The sequence below is a fragment of the Eretmochelys imbricata genome, chromosome 8 (assembly GCF_965152235.1).
Source record: "Eretmochelys imbricata isolate rEreImb1 chromosome 8, rEreImb1.hap1, whole genome shotgun sequence".
NCBI lineage: Eukaryota > Metazoa > Chordata > Testudines > Cheloniidae > Eretmochelys > Eretmochelys imbricata.
Genome location: NC_135579.1, coordinates 75,217,000 through 75,237,269, shown reverse-complemented (window position 1 = coordinate 75,237,269; position 20,270 = coordinate 75,217,000). Strand labels below are relative to the sequence as shown.

General features: G+C 41.8%; 2 protein-coding genes across 5 annotated transcripts in view; one reads left to right on the top strand and one right to left on the bottom strand.

The window, feature by feature from the left end:
* The window catches only part of GLMN (glomulin, FKBP associated protein), a 45,099-nt gene extending 25,229 nt beyond the window's left edge, over positions 1–19,870 (bottom strand). Inside the window, exons 1-9 of one of the 2 annotated variants that reach the window (XM_077823953.1) lie at positions 19,827–19,870; positions 12,191–12,265; positions 10,622–10,747; positions 6,820–6,939; positions 5,764–5,872; positions 3,867–4,113; positions 3,228–3,330; positions 1,561–1,748; positions 828–881 (exon numbers count right to left, since the gene is read on the bottom strand). In XM_077823953.1, the coding sequence (XP_077680079.1) occupies positions 828–881; positions 1,561–1,748; positions 3,228–3,330; positions 3,867–4,113; positions 5,764–5,872; positions 6,820–6,939; positions 10,622–10,747; positions 12,191–12,256 (1,013 nt within the window). In that variant the 5' untranslated portion in view covers positions 12,257–12,265; positions 19,827–19,870. Of the gene's footprint in view, positions 1–827; positions 882–1,560; positions 1,749–3,227; positions 3,331–3,866; positions 4,114–5,763; positions 5,873–6,819; positions 6,940–10,621; positions 10,748–12,190; positions 12,266–17,885; positions 17,986–19,826 lie in introns of those variants that run through there. The other variant, XM_077823954.1, reaches the window with a different exon arrangement.
* A 22-nt stretch (positions 19,871–19,892) lies between these two features.
* Positions 19,893–20,270, top strand: part of RPAP2 (RNA polymerase II associated protein 2) — a 68,344-nt gene continuing 67,966 nt past the window's right edge. For all 3 annotated transcript variants that reach the window (XM_077823951.1, XM_077823950.1, XM_077823952.1), the window contains exon 1: positions 19,893–19,999. In XM_077823951.1, coding sequence (XP_077680077.1) covers positions 19,936–19,999 — 64 coding nt within the window. In that variant the 5' untranslated portion in view covers positions 19,893–19,935. The remainder of the gene's footprint in view (positions 20,000–20,270) is intronic.

Genomic DNA, 20,270 nt, shown 5'->3' with positions numbered 1-20,270 from the left:
TGACTCCTTTTGAGATCAAGAGCTGATATTTCCATTCTATATTTATGAGCGTTCAAAGGAAAGAGCTCAAGTCCCTCAGACGCCATGATATTAAAAGGAAGAAAATGGTACTTTCCCAACTGTAGAACTCTGCAAACTTTTTCCAAACATGAGCAGAAGAGAGTGAATCCTAATCTAAAGAGACTGAAAAGTTTAGGCCAAGTTGTAGCAAGGCACAGTGGAGTGTTCATCTTAATTGGTGATAATCTATGAAACACTCATGCTTGTAGAGTAGTACTTGGACTTATTCTTTGTAGACAATAAAGGGGCAAATGACTACAACACTTAAGTAAGTCTGGTGTTCTATTTATTGAAGGCCATGATACAGATGAAGATAGCATACTATCATAGGCTAGAGTCAAATATTTCCATGGCAACCTCACTTCATTCTCAACTGTGTAATTTAGTTACAGAAGTACTACTAAATATTCAAATTCAGAAAACTGGAATGTTTAAAATGTTCTTAGTTTGGGTTTCCATAAATAAAACATAGTTGTGAAACGAATACTGTAAAACATACTGAAAAATGTAAGAGCATATCACATAGAAGTATTGTGTTTGGGACAACTTTTTACAACTCTTTGGCGGGAAGGGGCATCATCTTGTGCTGAGCTGTACCATATTAACACTCAGTTTCAAAAGAGTTTTCCCCCACAATTTGAATCGTAAATTCAAAGTCTGATTTCATAAATTACTACTACAGATCAGAAAGCAACTGTGGGACAATTAAACCAGAAAAACAAGAAACAAATCCAGTATTTGAAACTCCAAATTTTGTATGATCTTACCTTTTCAATAGGACCTCAATATGTGTCATGTTGCACTGTAGAAGATATGATGGACTAAAACAGAAAAATTATTTATAAATATAATTGCAGAGACCACACTGCCTACATGTTGATATATAAATAGTCTCTGTGGAACTATATATAGGAATAGTAACTATTTCATAAAATTAAAAGTAATTTTAGGCTAAATGGATACCTTCAAAATAGATGTGTGCTAAAAATCAGGATGTCCCCCCTCAACTCTCCCACACTTGTTTATCACCACACTAAGGTTCCAATCCTGCAAACACTTACATGCTTAATTTTAAACATATAAATAGTCCATGGCTCCTTCTGTGAGACTACTTATGTCTAAAATTAAGCACACACATAAGTTTCTGCAGAATTGGGGCCTAAAAGAGAAAACACCTCTGCACACATACCGTTTATTACATGACCGTTGCCCTGAAATGAATGCTAATGTAACACAAAGGCTTACACAATAATTAGTGATTAATATTAAAAGAGCTACAGCTCACTTCATTGGATTCTGTAGCTCACGAAAGTTTATGCTCAAATAAATTTGTTAGTCTCTAAGGTGCCACAAGTACTCCTTTTCTTTTTGTGAATATAGACTAGCACAGCTGCTACTCTGAAACCTAATAGTAAAAGGTTTTCTTCTGCTCCTGATAATGTCTTTAAAGAACCTAACAAATCAGCCACTATTAATAAATGGAGGGAAAATAGCTCTTACCTAAAGACCATTGGAAAACAATCAATACCAAAGTACTGAACATACACAAGATATGACAGACATGCCAAAGAATCTGCAGAATGCTTTCCATCTACATCCAAAAAATCCTGATTATCCCAGTTCTGATTTCTGCTTCCATGGTGTAAAAACAATGTTGGTAACAATTCTCTTATATCCAATAAAATACCCTGTTTATTTTAAAAAAAAAAGTCAATTCCATATAGCCGCTTTATAAAAGGAAATACAGATATTAAGTTTTAAATTAGTATTCACATTTTAAATTTTATATAGTAAAATCTCTACCTACCATATGTACAATCATTCCTGAAAATATTTTTTGTAATTATGTGTATAGTTACAGACATCAAAACTACATTTAAGGAAATTATTAAGGTGGCAAAGTCAAGCACTCAAAGGTTAGGAAATGCCTGAATTGACATTGCCTGTGCAATCTTAATTTGGCCACCTTGTGTGTATACACTATGACACAGTGTTTAATTACATGATCACAAATTCTTTTTCCCCCCACAAACCTTTGCCTCACTTAGTGCACAGAATGGATGATGCTCACATAATGACCAGCTATGCTGTATTTTGTTTTCTCTTCATTGTTCAAAGTGCAATCCCAGACATTATTTGCCACATAGTATTCAAACCCTGCTCTGACGACACAGTTATTAATTTCCTTACGGGCTAACAGGAAATAGTCCATTAAGACTCAGTTATCTAGGACCTACACAAAGAGCAATCTCTCCTAATCAGGGTTGGAGACACTGGTTGTGTGATCTAATAAGATGGCACTGCAATTATTTACACTGTAGATTAGCTTCCTGAAATTTCAGTTAATATTACTAGAGCCATGTGTGGGACTATTTTTAATCCCACTCCTGTCAGACCCCGCAATACCCACTCCTATCCACTCCCGCTATTATGGCAGAGGGTTCTGCGGAACCCCTGGGATCCTGTGGAAACCCTGGGATCCTGGTCCCACTGCAGGGCTCTAGTTTATACACCCCAATTCAAGATATCACTTATGCATGCGTTTAAGAACAACTGAAGTCACTGGGACTGAAGCACATGTTTAACGTTAGGTTTGTGCTTAAGTGGGTATCCTGAATAGAAAATACTCTTAACTTTATCCAACATATGATACTCTTAGATTTTTAAAGTGCAGCTCTACCCAATGACATCAATTATTATAAAAAGGAAAGGGCTATAGTAAGTAGAAGGACAAACTCGGTTCTTTTAAAAAGCCGAACACAGAATTGTATTAGTTTTGGTCACGTAGGGACCTCACCTCATTGTCTCCTTTTAGAAGCCCAGATAGATTAGTACATCTATGGGGATGGGGCCAGCTGCAGAAGAGAGGAGGCTGCTGATAATTCAGAGAGCAGCAGCCCAAAGAGATGTACCATGCGGGCTGAATTTGGTCCATTAAATGCTAGTCATTTATTGCATAACATTCACAGATTTTTTACTTTCAAAGCCAAGTTTTGTTGACCATAGGGATCTGATATTATTCCAAGTCTGTACCTTCATCAGCACTACCTTACAGAATCTCATAAACCATCTTACTAACCAAATCAGGAAGCCAACTGATTATAGTGAATACTGAATTGTAGTGACTGATTTTGTAAGTCAATATAATTCGTTTTAACTGCACTTACTAGAATTTCAGCTGCAAAATGCCTTAAGGGATCTTCTTCAATATCTTCATGCAGCTGATCAAGCTGTGCTATTAATAAGGGGTATTTCAAGCTTTTCAAACAACTGAAACAAAAGAAGATTATTATAATTAGAACCTTTTAACAAAAACCACTACCAAAACCACCAATACAGAATATAATGACATTGTCTCCAGGGGGTCTGAAACTGTTATACCCCTTATCCCTGCTGCTGCTCATGGTGGATTGAAGGGGGAGTCTCCAATCTCAGGGACTGGCTCCGCTTCCTGTTTTTCGTCCCTATACTCTCATGGCTGGGGGCACAGCTTGGATCCTGATGCCTCCAAAGAGGGATGTCCCTCATCCTGGTGTAAATGCAAGGAAGGAGTAGGGGCCATTGGCTGGGCTTCCCACCCCTTATACAAGTACTTTTCTACCACCTGCCAGCCAGGAGGGGAATGAGCGTTGCCCTTCCTCTCATAGTTCGCAAATATGGAAGGGTTTGTTTTTTTAAAAACATTAAAAACAGTTTATTTGATAAACTATAAAACATCAGCAGTGTATTCACTGCTGGTGCAAGAAATTTTGATTGCTCATTTTGTTTCATTACACATGCATTTTAAGCAGAAGTAAGCTACTCACAATTTTAGCAATTCTTCTTTGAGCTCCTTGTCATCATTTTCTGTTGAGCCTTCCATATTTTTAACAACTTCATCCACAAAAGGTTTAGCAAAATCTACTACTGCATTGCAACACTGGCAGAGGCCAAGTTTATCTTCTTGTATTTGTTCTTTTGTGTAAGGTACAGGCAGGAGAGAGAGTTGATTTAAAATGGTAGACAAAGATAAACCCACTGAGTATGACTTCTTGCTATGAAGTTTCAATAGAACTGAAATAAAAAGAAAAAGTGTTGTTAAACATCTAGTTATCTACTATTTCCCCCCAAAAGTGATGTTACAGAGGTGGAACATCTTAATTTCTTCTCATTTATAACACAAAAGCTTTTGCCTGCTGTAGCAGATTCAGGGTTTGAGAAAAAGCAAAGAATAAGATCTCTATTGAGTTAGGTGACTGTATTGAACAGCCTTTGGTTAAAAAAAAAAAAATCAAACCTGCAATACTATGAACAAGTGCAGAGACACCAGGATTCTACACCTGTTAGTTTTGGGATGTTATAACTACCAGCACCATAGGGTTGAGTATTGCAAAGAAATATCACAACAGCATCCCATGCATTTTAATATACAACAAATCCTGACTCTGTAAAGAGGACATAAATACTGAAAATTCTTCTCTTATATCACTGGCCCAAAGGGGCAAACCCTTCCTGGCCCTGAAAACATCTGTACCACCAAAGTGTTTCTAATCTTGGCAAAACAAGAGACTATACCAAATGTCTGCTGAAATCTGGCCCTTTTGCACCACATCAGGACTGTTCTGATCAGTGTAGCACTGGCCCCAAAATCAGTTAGCTCCTTTACAGACTCCTCCCTCATCTCAGCTGCACTTAGTGACCCGGGGTGCAGCTGAGAAGCTAGTCCACAGACTCTTAACAGAAGACATTGTTCTAATTACCAAAACATTCCCCTTAAATTCCAACATAATTTTAGCAGCCTGTATCTTGTGAACCACTAAGGTTAGGCTTGGTCTACACTTAAAACTTATATTGGGCAGGGGTGTGAAAAAACCACATGCTAGTGACAAAGCTATGCTGACAAAATCTCCAGCGTAGACCTCCAGAAGAGTAGTTCTGTTGGCATAGTTACGCCATTCAGGGAGGCAGTATTCGCATACCAGCACAAAAACTCCTTCTCTTGGTATATGCCGTGTCTACAGGGGACATTCCTTTGAAAGAAACATTGATTTTAAGCTCTAGTGGGTCTCAGGACAGCAGCCACAAATATCATATCAGAACTGAAATGAAAAGAACTAGTGAATAAAAAAAAAATTAGATTGATGCGATTTTCAGATCAGATATATTGTGCAGGCTAAAATGCAATGCTTTATACCACTAGAAAAACTGCATTCACAGCTAGTGTTTTCAGTGGTGAGAGGTGTTACATTCTGTCCTCCAAGCTCACAGGTATTTTTTTAAGCAAATATGCAGTTTGTGACTTTCACTGATATGCAGGAATTGGTTAACTTTCAATACCTATAAAGGGCAAGTGAATAAAAGGCATAGATACAGATGACTGTTTCAGGAGGAGGAGGGCAACCCACAGAAAGTAAAATATTTGTAGTACAAGCAATGGTTGAGTATTGCGTTTCAGCAGATGCCCATTTGAAATATTCTGCATTTAAACCATTAATTGTGTCCTCAAGCACTCTTATAACAGGTCTCAATAAGTACTGAAATTATATTTCACGTACTCCCCCAGAACACTAGGTGTTCTAGAGCACTACTTTAAATACAACTAATAAAACAATCAGATTAGAAATGTTCCAAATCTTTTTCAACAGCAACTAAATGAATGCACTAAAATGGAGTAGGAAAGCTATTTTGTTTAAGTGTACAATCAGATAGGAAAGTGCTCATTACCTGTCTGCAGAGGTTGAAGCAAGAGCAGAATAGTTTGGGATATCTGTTCCCCAGAGGTCTGCTCAATCTGCTCAAGTAAACCCAATAAAAGTTCCTTTGGATTACACAGCTGCAAGAAAGGATCAAGCCACTGTACTGTTGTTTATCTCTAAAGTAATACATTAAGTACCTTTACAATAATAAATGTACTTCCAAAACTGTAACACAATTTTCGCATGACAAGGACAGAAGATGCAAAACATCCAGGACATTATTGTTACAAAAAACCAAAACCTAAAAACCAAAAAAAGCTCATGCTTTCTTTAAAATAGTAGTTTTCAACATTTTTGAGCTGAGTTCCCTCTCTGAGTTACAATTTTTGGATGTGCCCCTGCAATACCTGCTCCTCCCTCCTCGGGGTTTCAGGATGTGGGAAGAAGTGTGCCTTGGTCTCTGGGAGTGGAGCCAGTGCTGGGCATGAACGTGTTGACATTGACTTGGTGGAGGGGAGTCAGGGGATGGAGGCAGTGCTCCCTCTCTGAACCCCCCGGCGTGGAGCTGGCCCGAGCTCCTCTAAACATTCCTTTCCACCCCTCTAAGGGGGAACGCCCTACAGTTTGAAAACTTCTGCTTTAAAACATGCATTTAGAATGAAGTCACATGTAAGGATATTTAGATTGCTATGGCCAAATAACATTTAATTCTACTTTGGTATGAGACCACTTTAACTGGTAGAGGTAAAAGAAAAAGTTCAGCATGTACTCTACTGCTTGAATTAAATTCAAAATGATACATTTTCACAAAATCTTATATATCACTTGTCTGCCTATGCTCTTCCACATTTATATTGCTGTCAAGGGTTCAACAAGAGACAACAAATATCAGGACTTTAATATCATTAAACAACATCCAGTCCAGGATGGAAAATCCATTATTCAATTCAAGGAAGTTTTCTGGTTAAAGTAAAGATTTACAGAACAAACACTGTAATATTAAGAGACTTAAATAAAGTACTGTAATTGTATAATAATTATATGAGATTCGCCTTTATTAAGACTACATGGTTCAACAACATACCTGCACCAACTGATCTAGTATTTTCAGACAATGTTCTCTCTTCTCATCTTCCTGCTTATAACTCAAAATGGATCTAACAAGAGGACAAATAAGATTCCAGCCCATACTCTTGACAATAACCTGTAAATCAGATTTACAGAGAAAACAGGCCAAAATTTAGTGGATTTAAAATACAATCCTAAATGAATACATATATACGTCAAAAAGAGTCAATAGATTATGGATGACAAACAGATGAATGATGGGTGACATCAAGAAGGCTGAGGTGTTTAATGCCTAGTTTACTTCAGGTTTCAGAGTACCGCAGTCTTCATTAAAAAAGTCAACTGTGACCGGATGCTTAATACAATTAATATTAATAAGGGGAAAGGAACACAAGTCAGAATAGGGAAAGAACAGGTTAAACAATTTTTAGATATGTTAAATGTATTCAAGTTGGCAGGGTTTTATGAAAACGATCCTAGGGTACTTAAGGAACTGGCTGAAGCAATCTCAGCAATTAGCAATTATCTTCGAGAACTCATGAAGGACGGGTGAGGTCTCAGACAACTAGGGAAGGGCAAACATAGTATTTATCTTTAAAAAAGGGAACAAAGAGGACCCAAGAATTATAAACCAGTCTGCTTAATTTTGATACTTGGTAAAATCCTAGAACAAATTATTAAACAATTAATTTGTAAGCACCTAGAGGTCAATAAACTAATAAGTAATAGCCAACATGGATCGGTCAAGAACAAATCGTGCCAAATCAACCTAATTTCCTTCTTTGACAGGGTTACTGGAATAATGGATGGGGGAAAGGCGTAGATGTGACATATCTTGATTTTAGTTCAGCTTATGACACATTCCCACATGACAGTCTCATAAGTAAGGTTGCAAGTCTGTCATGGAAGTCACGGGACCTCCATGACTTCTGCAGCCGGCAAGTGTGACTGACCCCAGGGCTGTCTGAGCAGCTGAGGCAGCCCCAGGGCCAACTGCACTGGCCCACCCCAGGGCCAGCTGCACCGCTTCCTCCCCCACACCGACAGCAATGGTCCCAGGCTGCCCTTGCCAGCAGTGGCGGTGGCTGGGCCATCCCCCTGCCAGCAGCAGCGGTGGGTGCCCCAGAGCCTCCCCCCACAGCACCAGCGGGTGCCCCGGAGCCTCCCCCTCCAGAGGAGCAGCTGTGCCCCCGGAGCACACCAGAACTCCAAAGATTTAGTCAGGGGTATGTAGTACAAGTCATAAACAGGTCATGGGGCCAGGAATTTTTCTTTATTGCCTGTGACCTGTCCATGACTTTTACTAAAAAATATCCATAACTAAATCTTAACCTTACTCATAAGCAACTAGGGAAATGTGGTCTAGATGAAATTATTATAAGATGGGAGCATAACTGTTTGAAAAACCATACTCAAAAGTGTTCATTGTGCAATGGTTCACTGTCAAAATGGGAGGATGTATTATTGAATGTTTTCATTAATTACTTGGATAATGGAGTGGAAAGCATGCTTATACAATCTGCAGACAATACCAAGCTGGATGGCGTTACAAGCACTTTGGAGGACAGGATTAGAATTCAAAATGACCTTGACAAATTGGAGAATTGGTCTAAAATCAACAAGATGAAGTTCAGTAAAGACAAGTGCCAAGTATTATACTTAGGAATGAAAAAATCAGATGGACAACTACCAATGGGGAATAACTGGCTGGGTGGTAGTATTACTGCAAAGAATCTGGGCGTGATAGTGGACCACAAATTGCATATGAATCAACAATATGAGGCAGTTACAAAAAAGGCTAACAACACTGTGGCATGTATTAACAGGAGGGTCGAATGTAAGACACAGAAGGTAATTGTCCTGCTATGCTTGGCACTGGTGAGACCTCAGCAGGTGTACCGTGTCCAGTTCTGGGCACCACACTTTAAGAAAAATGTGGACAAAGTGGAGAGAGTCCAAAGGGGAGAGAAATAAATGATCAAAGATTTAGAAAATCTAATCTATGAGGATAAGTTAAAAAAACTGACCGTATTTAGGTTTGAGAAAAAAAACTGAGGGGAGACCTGGCAATAGTTAAGGGCTATTATACAGAGAAGAGAGAGCAATTGTTCTCCATGTCCACTGAAGATAGGATAAGACGTACCGGTAATCAGATTAATCTGCAGTAAGGGAGATTTAGATTGGATACTAGGAAAAACGTTCTAAACTATAAAGAGAGTTCCAAAGGACGTCGTGGAATCCTTGTAATTGAAGATTCTTAAGACAAAGTTAGGCAAACACCTGTCAGGGATGGTCAAGGTATATTTGTCCTAACTCCATGCTGGAGGCTGACCTAGGTGACCTCTCGAGGACCCCTCCAACCTTGCATTTCTATAATTCTGTGATCAATGCTGGTTGTAACATACCATAGTCATTAATATGAATACAAAGTTTATCATTACAGTGTTCTGTTCTGGGCATCTGTTATGCTCTCCTTCCCTATTTGGCAGAATGGATGAAAATTCTGAAGAGCATTCTCCAAAATATACATGGAATGGTTTTTCTCCTATGTCAATATAAACTTATGCATTTCCAGGTGTGTATGTGAACGTGCCTTTCAAATAGGGATAGGCAGTGTTCTAACTCTTTTATTGGATGGTAGTAGCAAAATTCCAGGCAAAAATTAGAGAGAACACAGTATTTGAGAAGGAGGTAAACTGTTCTTTTCAGGTCTTAAATCCTTACTCTAAAATTAATGGGGTACAGAGGCTGCAACCAGACTACTTTCCATCTTTCCATGAAGTGGGACAATATTATTCCATCCCTCATCACCTTTTCTGACTTCCTATCTATCTCTGTATCCCATATAAGTAGGTTCTCCCAGTTTCCCAAACTGGCCATATACGTCTCTGAACTTTCATTCTGTTACTTCCTGTCTGCTCGCTTTCTTCTTAGACTCTTGGCCAATTTTAGTCCATCTATCTGGAATTCTCTCTGCCCCAACAAAGAGTCACTATCACTTTCCCTTTTTAAAATTTGCCTTAAAATCTCTCTTAAAATCACTGTATTTTCCACTGAATGCATCCAATGAAGTGAGCTGTAGCTCACGAAAGCTTATGCTCAAATAAATTTGTTAGTCTCTAAGGTGCCACAAGTCCTCCTTTTCTCTTCTCTTCTGTTTATCTTAATTAATGAACTATTAATGAAAGGATTTGTTAAGGACACTGTGCCTCATATCCTTGTTTACAGCTAAACAGTATACTGCTCAGGAGGAAATATACAAAGTTGGCTTTAAGCCACTTCTTCAACTCTTTCTGTCCTGAACCAGTTGTGCAGCAACCTGGATCCCCAACATAAGGCAATGCAGCCTGATGGCTGCTCTAAGATGCTCCAGTTAACAACAGCTCTAAGGGGCTGATCTAGGAGTCAAGAATTACTCAGTACGAGGAAGCCCCTGCTTCCTATGCGGACAGCCTGGAGTGGTCACATGTAGGAGCCACTAGCATGCCTGTATGACATGAAAGGATTGCCCTACTCTGAGGTGACCTCTTGTGGTTGGCTATGTTTGTTTCAGGTCCAGTAATCATTGCCAAAACAGTTTCACAGAAAGATGAATCTGGGTCTATACAAACTGTACATGTCTCTCAGTGTATAGCGGGTACAGTGCCCTGAAATTGTACATCCTTGTGCATACTATACGGTATTTGTATCTTACAGAGATACTAAGAATAAAACTCTCAAACAATGTATAAACAGCTGGAATATGCAAAATTTAACCTATTTACCTATGTGTTTAAAGTATACCGCTAAAATACACACAGATGCAGATTTAACCTTACCTTATTTTTCTCATTTTGAATTACTTCTAATACTTCTGCTGCATAACCTTCTTCTAAGCACTTCTGGCCTGCTACTTGAAAAAGATTGAAATCTTCTCCTTTGAAATCTTCTTCTTCTAGAATTTGCTACAATGAAAATTTATCTTTAATTTTACATTTATATAATGTAAATCACGAACAAACCCAAATTTGAGTTTAAATACAAATTTAATTTAGCTGTAACTTTAGATTTTTAGACACTAGAATACTCTGAGGGAATGCTGCACCAAAAAAATTAAAAATTCTGCACCAAAAAAATAAAAATTCTGCAAAATTCATTTGTCAAAATAACACATTATAATTACACCATTTTCAATTATTTTGGTAATTTATTTCAAAATATTAGTCAGCAAATAATTGAAAATGGTGTGATTATATTATTATTGTGTTTCTGTGTTATTTTGACAAACAAACTATGCAGAACTTTGCAGAATTTTAAAAAATTTTATTTTTTGGATCAGACTTCCCTCAAGAGTACCAGCATTCTGTGTGGTGCAATCTGGGTGTGGGCAGCTCGGTGGGGGTGAATCTGGATGCACAGAGGCTCAGTGCAGGGTTCTGAGTGCAAGGCAAATGGGGCTCTGTAGTGGAGTCCAGGTGAAGGTGGTTAGGGCTCAGTGTGGGTGTCTGGGGGAATAGGGCTGGGTGGGGTGGAGGGTCAGGATGTAGCTGGTTGGGGCCAATGGGGTGCAGGTTTGCGTGTGGGGGGCTCCTCATGCAGGGGGTCAGGCTCAGCAGGGTGGAAGTTCGGTGGGGGGGGGCCTCAGTGGGGGGTTCCAGGTGCACGGATGGGGGGAGCGGATCATTGGATAGGGAGCTGCTCTCCCTGTCCACCCAACCCCCATGCATCTGGACCGCCTGCTCCAACTGAGCCTCACCACCCCACACCCGGAACCCCCACCCAGACCCCCCGCTCTGCAGTGCAGAGCTTCCTGCAGCCAGGGGAAATTTCTGGGTGTTGATCTGACCGAGCCCTGGGTGTTCTGTGCAGGGAAGAGGAAAGCAGATCCCACTCACCCCCAGTGATTTACCTCTCCCCGGCTGCCTGAACAGATGCATCTGAGCTGCGTGCGTGCGAGAGAGAGAGAGAGTGCGCACATTGGTGCAGCTTCTCCTGTTTCTGCAAGGAGGCAAAGAGAATCTGCGGGCGGGGGCGCAGAATCCCCCCAGGAGTAAAACAGATACTAGTAATTCACTCAGAATACATGCCAGTCTCTCAATAACACTTTCCCTGACGTGAGATTACACCAAGTCTTTTGGAGAGGCACATTTTCTTCTACAGGCTCCTGCCTATTGCTGCTGCCTCTTAACTGGCTGTAGAAGCCACTGTTGAGGGAAGCAGAGCACTTCCTCGTCTAGTAGCAGTCTTAGGACAAGAACCAGGGAGCAGGCAATGGAAACTGAAAACCAAATCTGCATGGTCATGACAAGCGCTATCGAAAGCTCCCCTGCTTTTTTATTTAAATATAGTACAGGCAATGCCAGTTTCTATAACTTTTAGTATCTTTTTACAAAAAGGAAGTTACTTACGCATCTTTGTATAATGGCTTGAAGTTCCTCAGTTGCCATCATATCTTGACTTTGTTCTTCTGACATTGAAAAGCTCTGGCATAAGTTAGAGTACAGTACCGAGTCACATATTATAACATTATATTCAATATTATACTGGATTTAAGATGGAGATTGAAAAAGTATCACTTTTTAGCAAGTCCCGACTGGTAAAACAGCTAACAGATGGAGGAATGAGAAAGATCAGTCATTGGCAGAAGTTAAGAACGCTGAATAAAAGAACATGAGGGAAAATAGAAGAGAAAAAAGTTCAGAAATGCAGGGTGTTCTTTCATTCCACCATCTCCCGTGCATGCAAGCACTGCTATTACTTGTTTATAGGAGACAAGAAAGAGCATGCATACTGTATCTAGAGAGGGAAATTGTCCAACTATTAACAGAAAGTCCATTGCATAAGGATCAATTCCTTTACTGTCTTTGTGGAACAAAAATGAAATAGATATAATGTGACCCAATCAATAGGTTACAGATTCAGAATATCATAGCTATAGAATCAGTTTTTGAGGAATAAGATGTTGCGAGGCAGTTGTGGCAGCCTAAAACTGCAATGTTGCAATTGGGGGATAAATGATTCGCTGTTGAAGAAGGTAATCATCATATATACTGACAGGTTTCAGAGTAACAGCCGTGTTAGTCTGTATTCGCAAAAAGAAAAGGAGAACTTGTGGCACCTTAGAGATGAACCAATTTATTTGAGCATAAGCTTTCGTGAGCTACAGCTCACTTCATCGGATGCATACTGTGGAAAATACAGAAGATGTTTTTATACACACAAACCATGAAAAAATGGGTGTTTATCACTACAAAAGGTTTTCTCTCCCCGCCCCCCCCCCCTCCATCCTACTCTCCTGCTGGTAATAGCTTATCTAAAGTGATCACTCTCCTTACAATGTGTATGATAATCAAGGTGGGCCATTTCCAGCACAAATCCAGAGTTTAAAAAGAACGTCTGAGGAACAGTGGTTGGGGGGGGGGGAAGGAATAAGCAAGGAGAAATAGGTTACTTTTTATAATGACTCAACCATTCCCAGTCTCTATTCAAGCCTAAATTAATTGTATCCAATTTGTAAATTAATTCCAATTCAGCAGTCTCTTGTTGGAGTCTGTTTTCGAATTTTTTTTTGTTGAAGGATAGTCTGTAGGCAAGGACTGGCCTGTCTCCCAAGATTTGTGAGAGTGTTGGGTCGTCCTTCAGGATAGGTTGTAGATCCTTGATAATGCGTTGGAGGGGTTTTAGTTGGGGGCTGAAGGTGACGGCTAGTGGCGTTCTGTTATTTTCTTTGTTAGGCCTGTCCTGTAGTAGGTGACTTCTGGGAACTCTTCTGGCTCTATCAATCTGTTTCTTCACTTCCGCAGGTGGGTATTGTAGTTGTAAGATAGAGATCTTGTAGGTGTTTGTCTCTGTCTGAGGAGTTGGAGCAAATGTGGTTGTATCACAGAGCTTGGCTGTAGATGATGGATCATGTGGTGTGGTCAGGGTGAAAGCTGGAGGCATGTAGGTAGGAATAGCGGTCAGTAGGTTTCCGGTATAGGGTGGTGTTTATGTGACCATCGTTTATTAGCACTGTAGTGTCCAGGAAGTGGATCTCTTGTGTGGACTGGACCAGGCTGAGGTTGATGGTGGGATGGAAATTGTTGAAATCATGGTGGAATTCCTCAAGGGCTTCTTTTCCATGGGTCCAGATGATGTTGATGTCATCAATGTAGCACAAGTAGAGTAGGGGCGTTAGGGGACGAGAGCTGAGGAAGCGTTGTTCTAAATCAGCCATAAAAATGTTGGCATACTATGGGGCCATGCGGGTACCCATAGCAGTGCCGCTGATTTGAAGGTATACATTTTCCCCAAATGTAAAATAGTTATGGGTAAGGACAAAGTCACAAAGTTCAGCCACCAGGTTAGCCGTGACATTATCAGGAATAGTGTTCTTGACAGCTTGTAGTCCATCTTTGTGTGGAATGTTGGTGTAGAGGGCTTCTACATCCATAGTGGCCAGGATGGTGTCATCAGGAAGATTACCGATGGATTGTAGTTTCCCGAGGAAGTCAGTGGTGTCTCGAAGGTAGCTGGGAGTGCTGGTAGTGTAGGGCCTGAGGAGGAAGTGTACATAGCCAGACAATCCTGCTGTCAGGGTGCCAATGCCTGAGATGATGGGGCACCCAGGATTTCCAGGTTTATGGATCTTGGGTAGTAGATAGAATATCCCAGGTCGGGGTTCCGGGGTGTGTCTGTGCGGATTTGATCTTGTGCTTTTTCAGGGAGTTTCTTGAGCAAATGCTGTAGTTTCTTTTGGTAACTCTCAGTGGGATCAGAGGGTAATGGCTTGTAGAAAGTGGTGTTGGAGAGCTGCCGAGCAGCCTCTTGTTCATATTCCGACCTATTTGTGATGACAACAGCACCTCCTTTGTCAGCCTTTTTGATTATGATGTCAGAGTTGTTTCTGAGGGTGTGGATGGCATTGTGTTCTGCACGGCTGAGGTTGTGGGGCAAGTGACAGCAAATCTTGGGAGACAGGCCAGTCCTTGCCTACAGACAGCCCCCCAACCTGAAGCAAATACTCACCAGCAACCACATACCACACAACAGAACCACTAACCCAGGAACCTATCCTTGCAACAAAGCCCGTTGCCAACTGTGCCCACATATCTATTCAGGGGACACCATCACAGGGTCTAATAACATCAGCCACACTATCAAAGGCTCATTCACCTGCACATCCACCAGTGTGATATATGCCATCATGTGCCAGCAATGCCCCTCTGCCATGTACATTGGGCAAACTGGACAGTCTCTACGTAAAAGAATAAATGGACACAAATCAGATGTCAAGAATTATAACATTCAACAACCGGCTGGAGAACACTTCAATCTCTCTGGTCACTCGATTTCTGATCTCAAAGTGACTATCGTTCAACAAAAGAAATTCAAAAACAGACTCCAATGAGAGACTGCTGAATTGGAATTCATTTGCAAATTGGATACAATTAATTTAGGCTTGAATAGAGACTGGGAATGGTTGAGTCATTATAGAAAGTAACCTATTTCCCCTTGCTTATTCCTTCTCCCCGCCCCCCCACTGTTCCTCAGACGTTCTTGTTAAACCCTGGATTTGTGCTGGAAATGGCCCACCTTGATTATCATACACATTGTAAGGAGAGTGATCACTTTAGATAAGCTATTACAACAGGAGAGTGGGTTTGTGTGTGGGGGGGGGTGGGGAGAAAACCTGGATTTGTGCTGGAAATGGCCCACTTTGATTATCATACACATTGTAAGGAGAGGAGTACTTGTGGCACCTTAGAGACTAACTAATTTATTTGAGCATAAGCTTTTGTGAGCTACAGCTCACTTCATCGGATGCATACTGTGGAAAGTGTAGAAGATCTTTTTATATACATACAAAGCATGAAAAAGTACCTCCTCCCACCCCACTCTCCTGCTGGTAATAGCTTATCTAAAGTGACCACTCTCCTTACAATGTGTATGATAATCAAGGTGGGCCATTTCCAGCACAAGTCCAGGGTTTAACAAGAACGTCGGGGGGGGGGGGGGTAGGAAAAAACAAGGGGAAATAGGTTACCTTGCATAATGACTTAGGCTTGAATAGAGACTGGGAGTGGCTAAGTTAATAGTATCCAATTTGCAAATGAATTCCAATTCAACAGTTTCTCGCTGGAGTCTGGATTTGAAGTTTTTTTGTTGTAATATCGCAACTTTCATGTCTGTAATTGCGTGACCAGAGAGATTGAAGCGTTCTCCGACTGGTTTATGATTGTTATAATTCTTGATATCTGATTTGTGTCCATTTATTCTTTTACGTAGAGACTGTCCAGTTTGCCCAATGTACATGGCAGAGGGGCATTGCTGGCACATGATGGCATATATCACATTGGTGGATGTGCAGGTGAACGAGCCTCTGATAGTGTGGGTGATGTTATTAGGCCCTGTGATGGTGTCCCTGACACAAATCAGATGTCAAGAATTATAACATTCATAAACCAGTCGGAGAACACTTCAATCTCTCTGGTCACGCGATTACAGACATGAAAGTTGCGATATTACAACAAAAAAACTTCAAATCCAGACTCCAGCGAGAAACTGTTGAATTGGAATTCATTTGCAAATTGGATACAATTAACTTAGGCTTGAATAGAGACTGGGAGTGGCTAAGTCATTATGCAAGGTAACCTAATTCCCCTTGTTTTTTCCTCCCCCCCCCCCCCCCCCCCCCCCCCCCCCCGACATTCTTGTTAAACCCCGGATTTGTGCTGGAAATGGCCCACCTTGATTATCATACACATTGTAAGGAGAGTGGTCACTTTAGATAAGCTATTACCAGCAGGAGAGTGGATTTGTGTGTGGGGCGCGGGGGTGAGAAAACCAGGATTTGTGCTGGAAATGGCCCAACTTGATTATCATACACATTGTAAGGAGAGTGATCACTTTAGATAAACTATTACCAGCAGGAGAGTGGGGTGGGGGGAGGTATTTTTTTCATGCTTTGTGTGTATAAAAAGATCTTCTACACTTTCCACAGTATGCATCCGATGAAGTGAGCTGTAGCTCACAAAAGCTTATGCTCAAATAAATTGGTTAGTCTCTAAGGTGCCACAAGTACTCCTTTTCTTTTTGAGAATACAGACTAACACGACTGTTACTCTGAAATCTGTCATTGTAAGGAGAGTGATCACTTTAGATTAGCTATTACCAGCAGGAGAGTGGGGGGGGAGAGAAAACCTTTTGTAGTGATAAACACCCATTTTTTCATGGTTTGTGTGTATAAAAACATCTTCTGTATTTTCCACAGTATGCATCCGATGAAGTGAGCTGTAGCTCACGAAAGCTTATGCTCAAATAAATTGGTTCGTCTCTAAGGTGCCACAAGTTCTCCTTTTCTTTTATCATATATACTCTCTCTAGTTTATTTGCTCTATGATTGGAATGTAGGATATTGTTTGTTTCTTTTTACTGTCTAGACATTTTTTATTAAAATCAAAGCTCCATCACTGCTAAATTTTATCTAGTGGAATATCTTGTCATTTAGGTGTTGGTATCTTTAAACCTACTAATGAATTTTAAGAGAGCCTGACTGACACAATGAGCTATATGCTATGCTAGCCTTTCACCTGTAGAGGGAGACTGGCTCAAATCCTTCCCATTGAAGGCAATAAGACTACTCACATGCATAAAATTAAGTACACGCTTAAATCTCTGCATAATGAGGATCGCTGCCTAATGCCTACTGGATACTTGTAAATCTCACATTTTTATTTAATAATAATAAAAAAAAGCCTGAGGATTTGTTATGCCTACATTTGGGCATGCAATCACTGTGTCTGTACACTCATCCAGTGATTCTGCATGCAAATGGCTAGTTTAGTGCCTAAATACCTATCCGAAACATGTAATCTTGATATTTATGCAACATACACAGGTGCACAATTGCAAACACATTTTTATATACTGTCCTCATGCATTCCATTTCAAATCTTGGCCTCACCCATCTTACATGATATATTTAAACAACTACATTAATTTGGTCCATAAAACAAACATTATTAAGTCAAATTGTACTAAAAGCATCCAAATTGTATTTAGATTACTAAAAGAATAAATGCGATAGACTAATTTGATAGACTATATTGATAGTCTACTTACATTTTATTTCACTGTGGGCCAACACTGAACCTAGACTTGTCAGTTTCACTTTGCAGTTCTCATTGCCCCATAAGTGCTGGAATTAGGAGTGCTACCACACGCCCTGTCTTGAAGCAGTTTCCGTTATATACAGAGTTTACAGTTGGGTTCAGTGCCTCTTAGCACCCCCTCTATAAAAACTGTTCCAGCGTTAGGGTTTCCAATTTTGGTTGCGCGTATTCCTGGAGGTCTCATCACACCACAATCTTTAATTAAAGCTTAATCTTTAATTCCTGGAGACTCCAGCCCAATCCTGGAGGCTTGGCAACCCTATCCAGCATCCCTGCATTGCACTAGCATGTGCTGTTGTGTTTTGGTTCACAACACTGCAAGAGCAATGGTGACATTTCCCCAGAACTATTTTAAATTTGTTTTAAAACAAATGTATAGTCCCTATTTGGGGCCCATCATTGGGGCCTATTTGGCACAACATCAATAATGCCAAAATCATGGGGCTGAGCTCTGTGCTGCTGTAATGGTGTACTGGCTCAGGGCTCATTGCAGAATTGGCGCCTAAGTGATTAATCCAGTTGTCAATATCATCTTATTCTTTTCCCTAATTTCAGTGGGAGCTGGACAGGTATCTAAATCATTATGAAAAATTACATATTAGCTATACTTGATGAACTCCCGTCACTCATTTATAATATTTTTCACCTATTTTGATTTCAGACTTGACACAGCATGCTCTCCATAAGAACAGTCATACTGGGTCAGACCAAAGGTCCATCTAGACCAGTATCCTGTCTTCCAACAGTGGCCAATGCCAGTGCTTAAGAGGAAATGAGCAGAACAGGGCAATTATTCATCCCCTGTCATCCACTCTCACAGCAGTCAGAGACTAGAGACACCCAGAGCATGGGATTGCATCCCTGACCATCTTGGTTAATAGCCACTGATGGACCTATTCTCCCTGAATTTATTTCATTCTTTTTTTAATCTAGTTATGGTTTTGGCCTTCACCCCCTGGCACATCCCCTGTATCTCCAAATACACAGAGGTCTAGTACAGGCTCTGTTCTGAACTTTTAATTGAAAGCTATTTGAGTTATTTAACTTTCCACTCCACTCCCCAAATGGATAACTCCAAACACACACAAGGAATTTCACTGGAGTCTGGGGGTTACTTAAAGAATCCGAACATCAATGAAAAATGCGAGTCAGTGAGGGAATTTATTCCACACGGCTGTCAGTGCCTAAAAAGGATGAAAGCACCTAGCATCCTCCATACACTTTGGGACACTGATACTGCAGCATCCGCATCGCCGCTAGCCACACTTTGGGTATGGGGAGGATGTGCTGTATGGGATCCTCTTGGACAAGGTTCAGCACAGTAGTACGTGGGATTATAACCCAAGCACTGCGTCACATCAGACGCTGCTCAATACCCCTTGGCCTAAAATAATGCAACTGGTGTCTCTTAAAGCAAATCAATAAGCAGATCGCCGTTCCCGCCAGAGGCCAGGGCTGCGGGGGCATCGCACTGAAGGAAGAGAAAGAGGAGACCGTCTGGATGGCTCACGGCAAAATCCTCCAGCCAGAGGCGGAGGCTGTAAACAGGCCTGCGAGCTCCAGTCCTCCAACCAGGGGGGCGGGCGGGGAGGGTCGTTGGGAGTCTCCTCATCCGGCCCCTCTGAACCAGCTCCAGGGGACACCTCTGGTGAGCTGCCCCGGGTGAGGCTCGGCTCGGCTCGGCTCGGGGGACAGGCCCAGTACCCCCCATGAGCAGAACGTGCCGGGAGAGGAATAAGGAGCCCTCCGCCAGGGGGCTAAAGCCCGCAGCAGCAGCAGCCGCTCCGCTCCCCAGCAAGGCTCAGGGCCCGCTTCCCCCGGCAGCGCGAAGCCTCCTTCGCCCCAGCCCCCTCCCCGGGGCGGCAAGCACTGCGCGGCGCCTGCCTCCTACCTAGCGTGCGTCCGCAAGAGGCCGCGCTGGATCGAGCCCCGTGTGCCGCGTCTCAGGCTCCGCCTCCCGCGGCGCCGCGGCGGGTGTGAGAGGTCAGGCCGGGCGGGCGATGATGGCGGCGGCGGCGCCGCTGCGGGTCGGTGCGAAGGCGAGGTCCAGCCGGAGACGCGCAGGTAGGATTAGTACAGCACGGTCACACACACACACACATACCGCCGCTTCCCGGGCTCGTGGCCTCGTCCTCCCCGGCTCCGCGCAGGGGACTGACCCAAGCCGTCCTGGGGGGAGGGAGGTGTTAGTGGTTGGCATAAACAGATTAAGCAATTGCTTAGGGCCCCAAGCAGCTCAAGCGCCCTCCCCCCCCCCACATTATTAGTATGTGTTGAGGGGGGCAAAAATATTCCAGTTTAGGGCTCCCAGAGTATTAGCACCAGCACTGGGGGG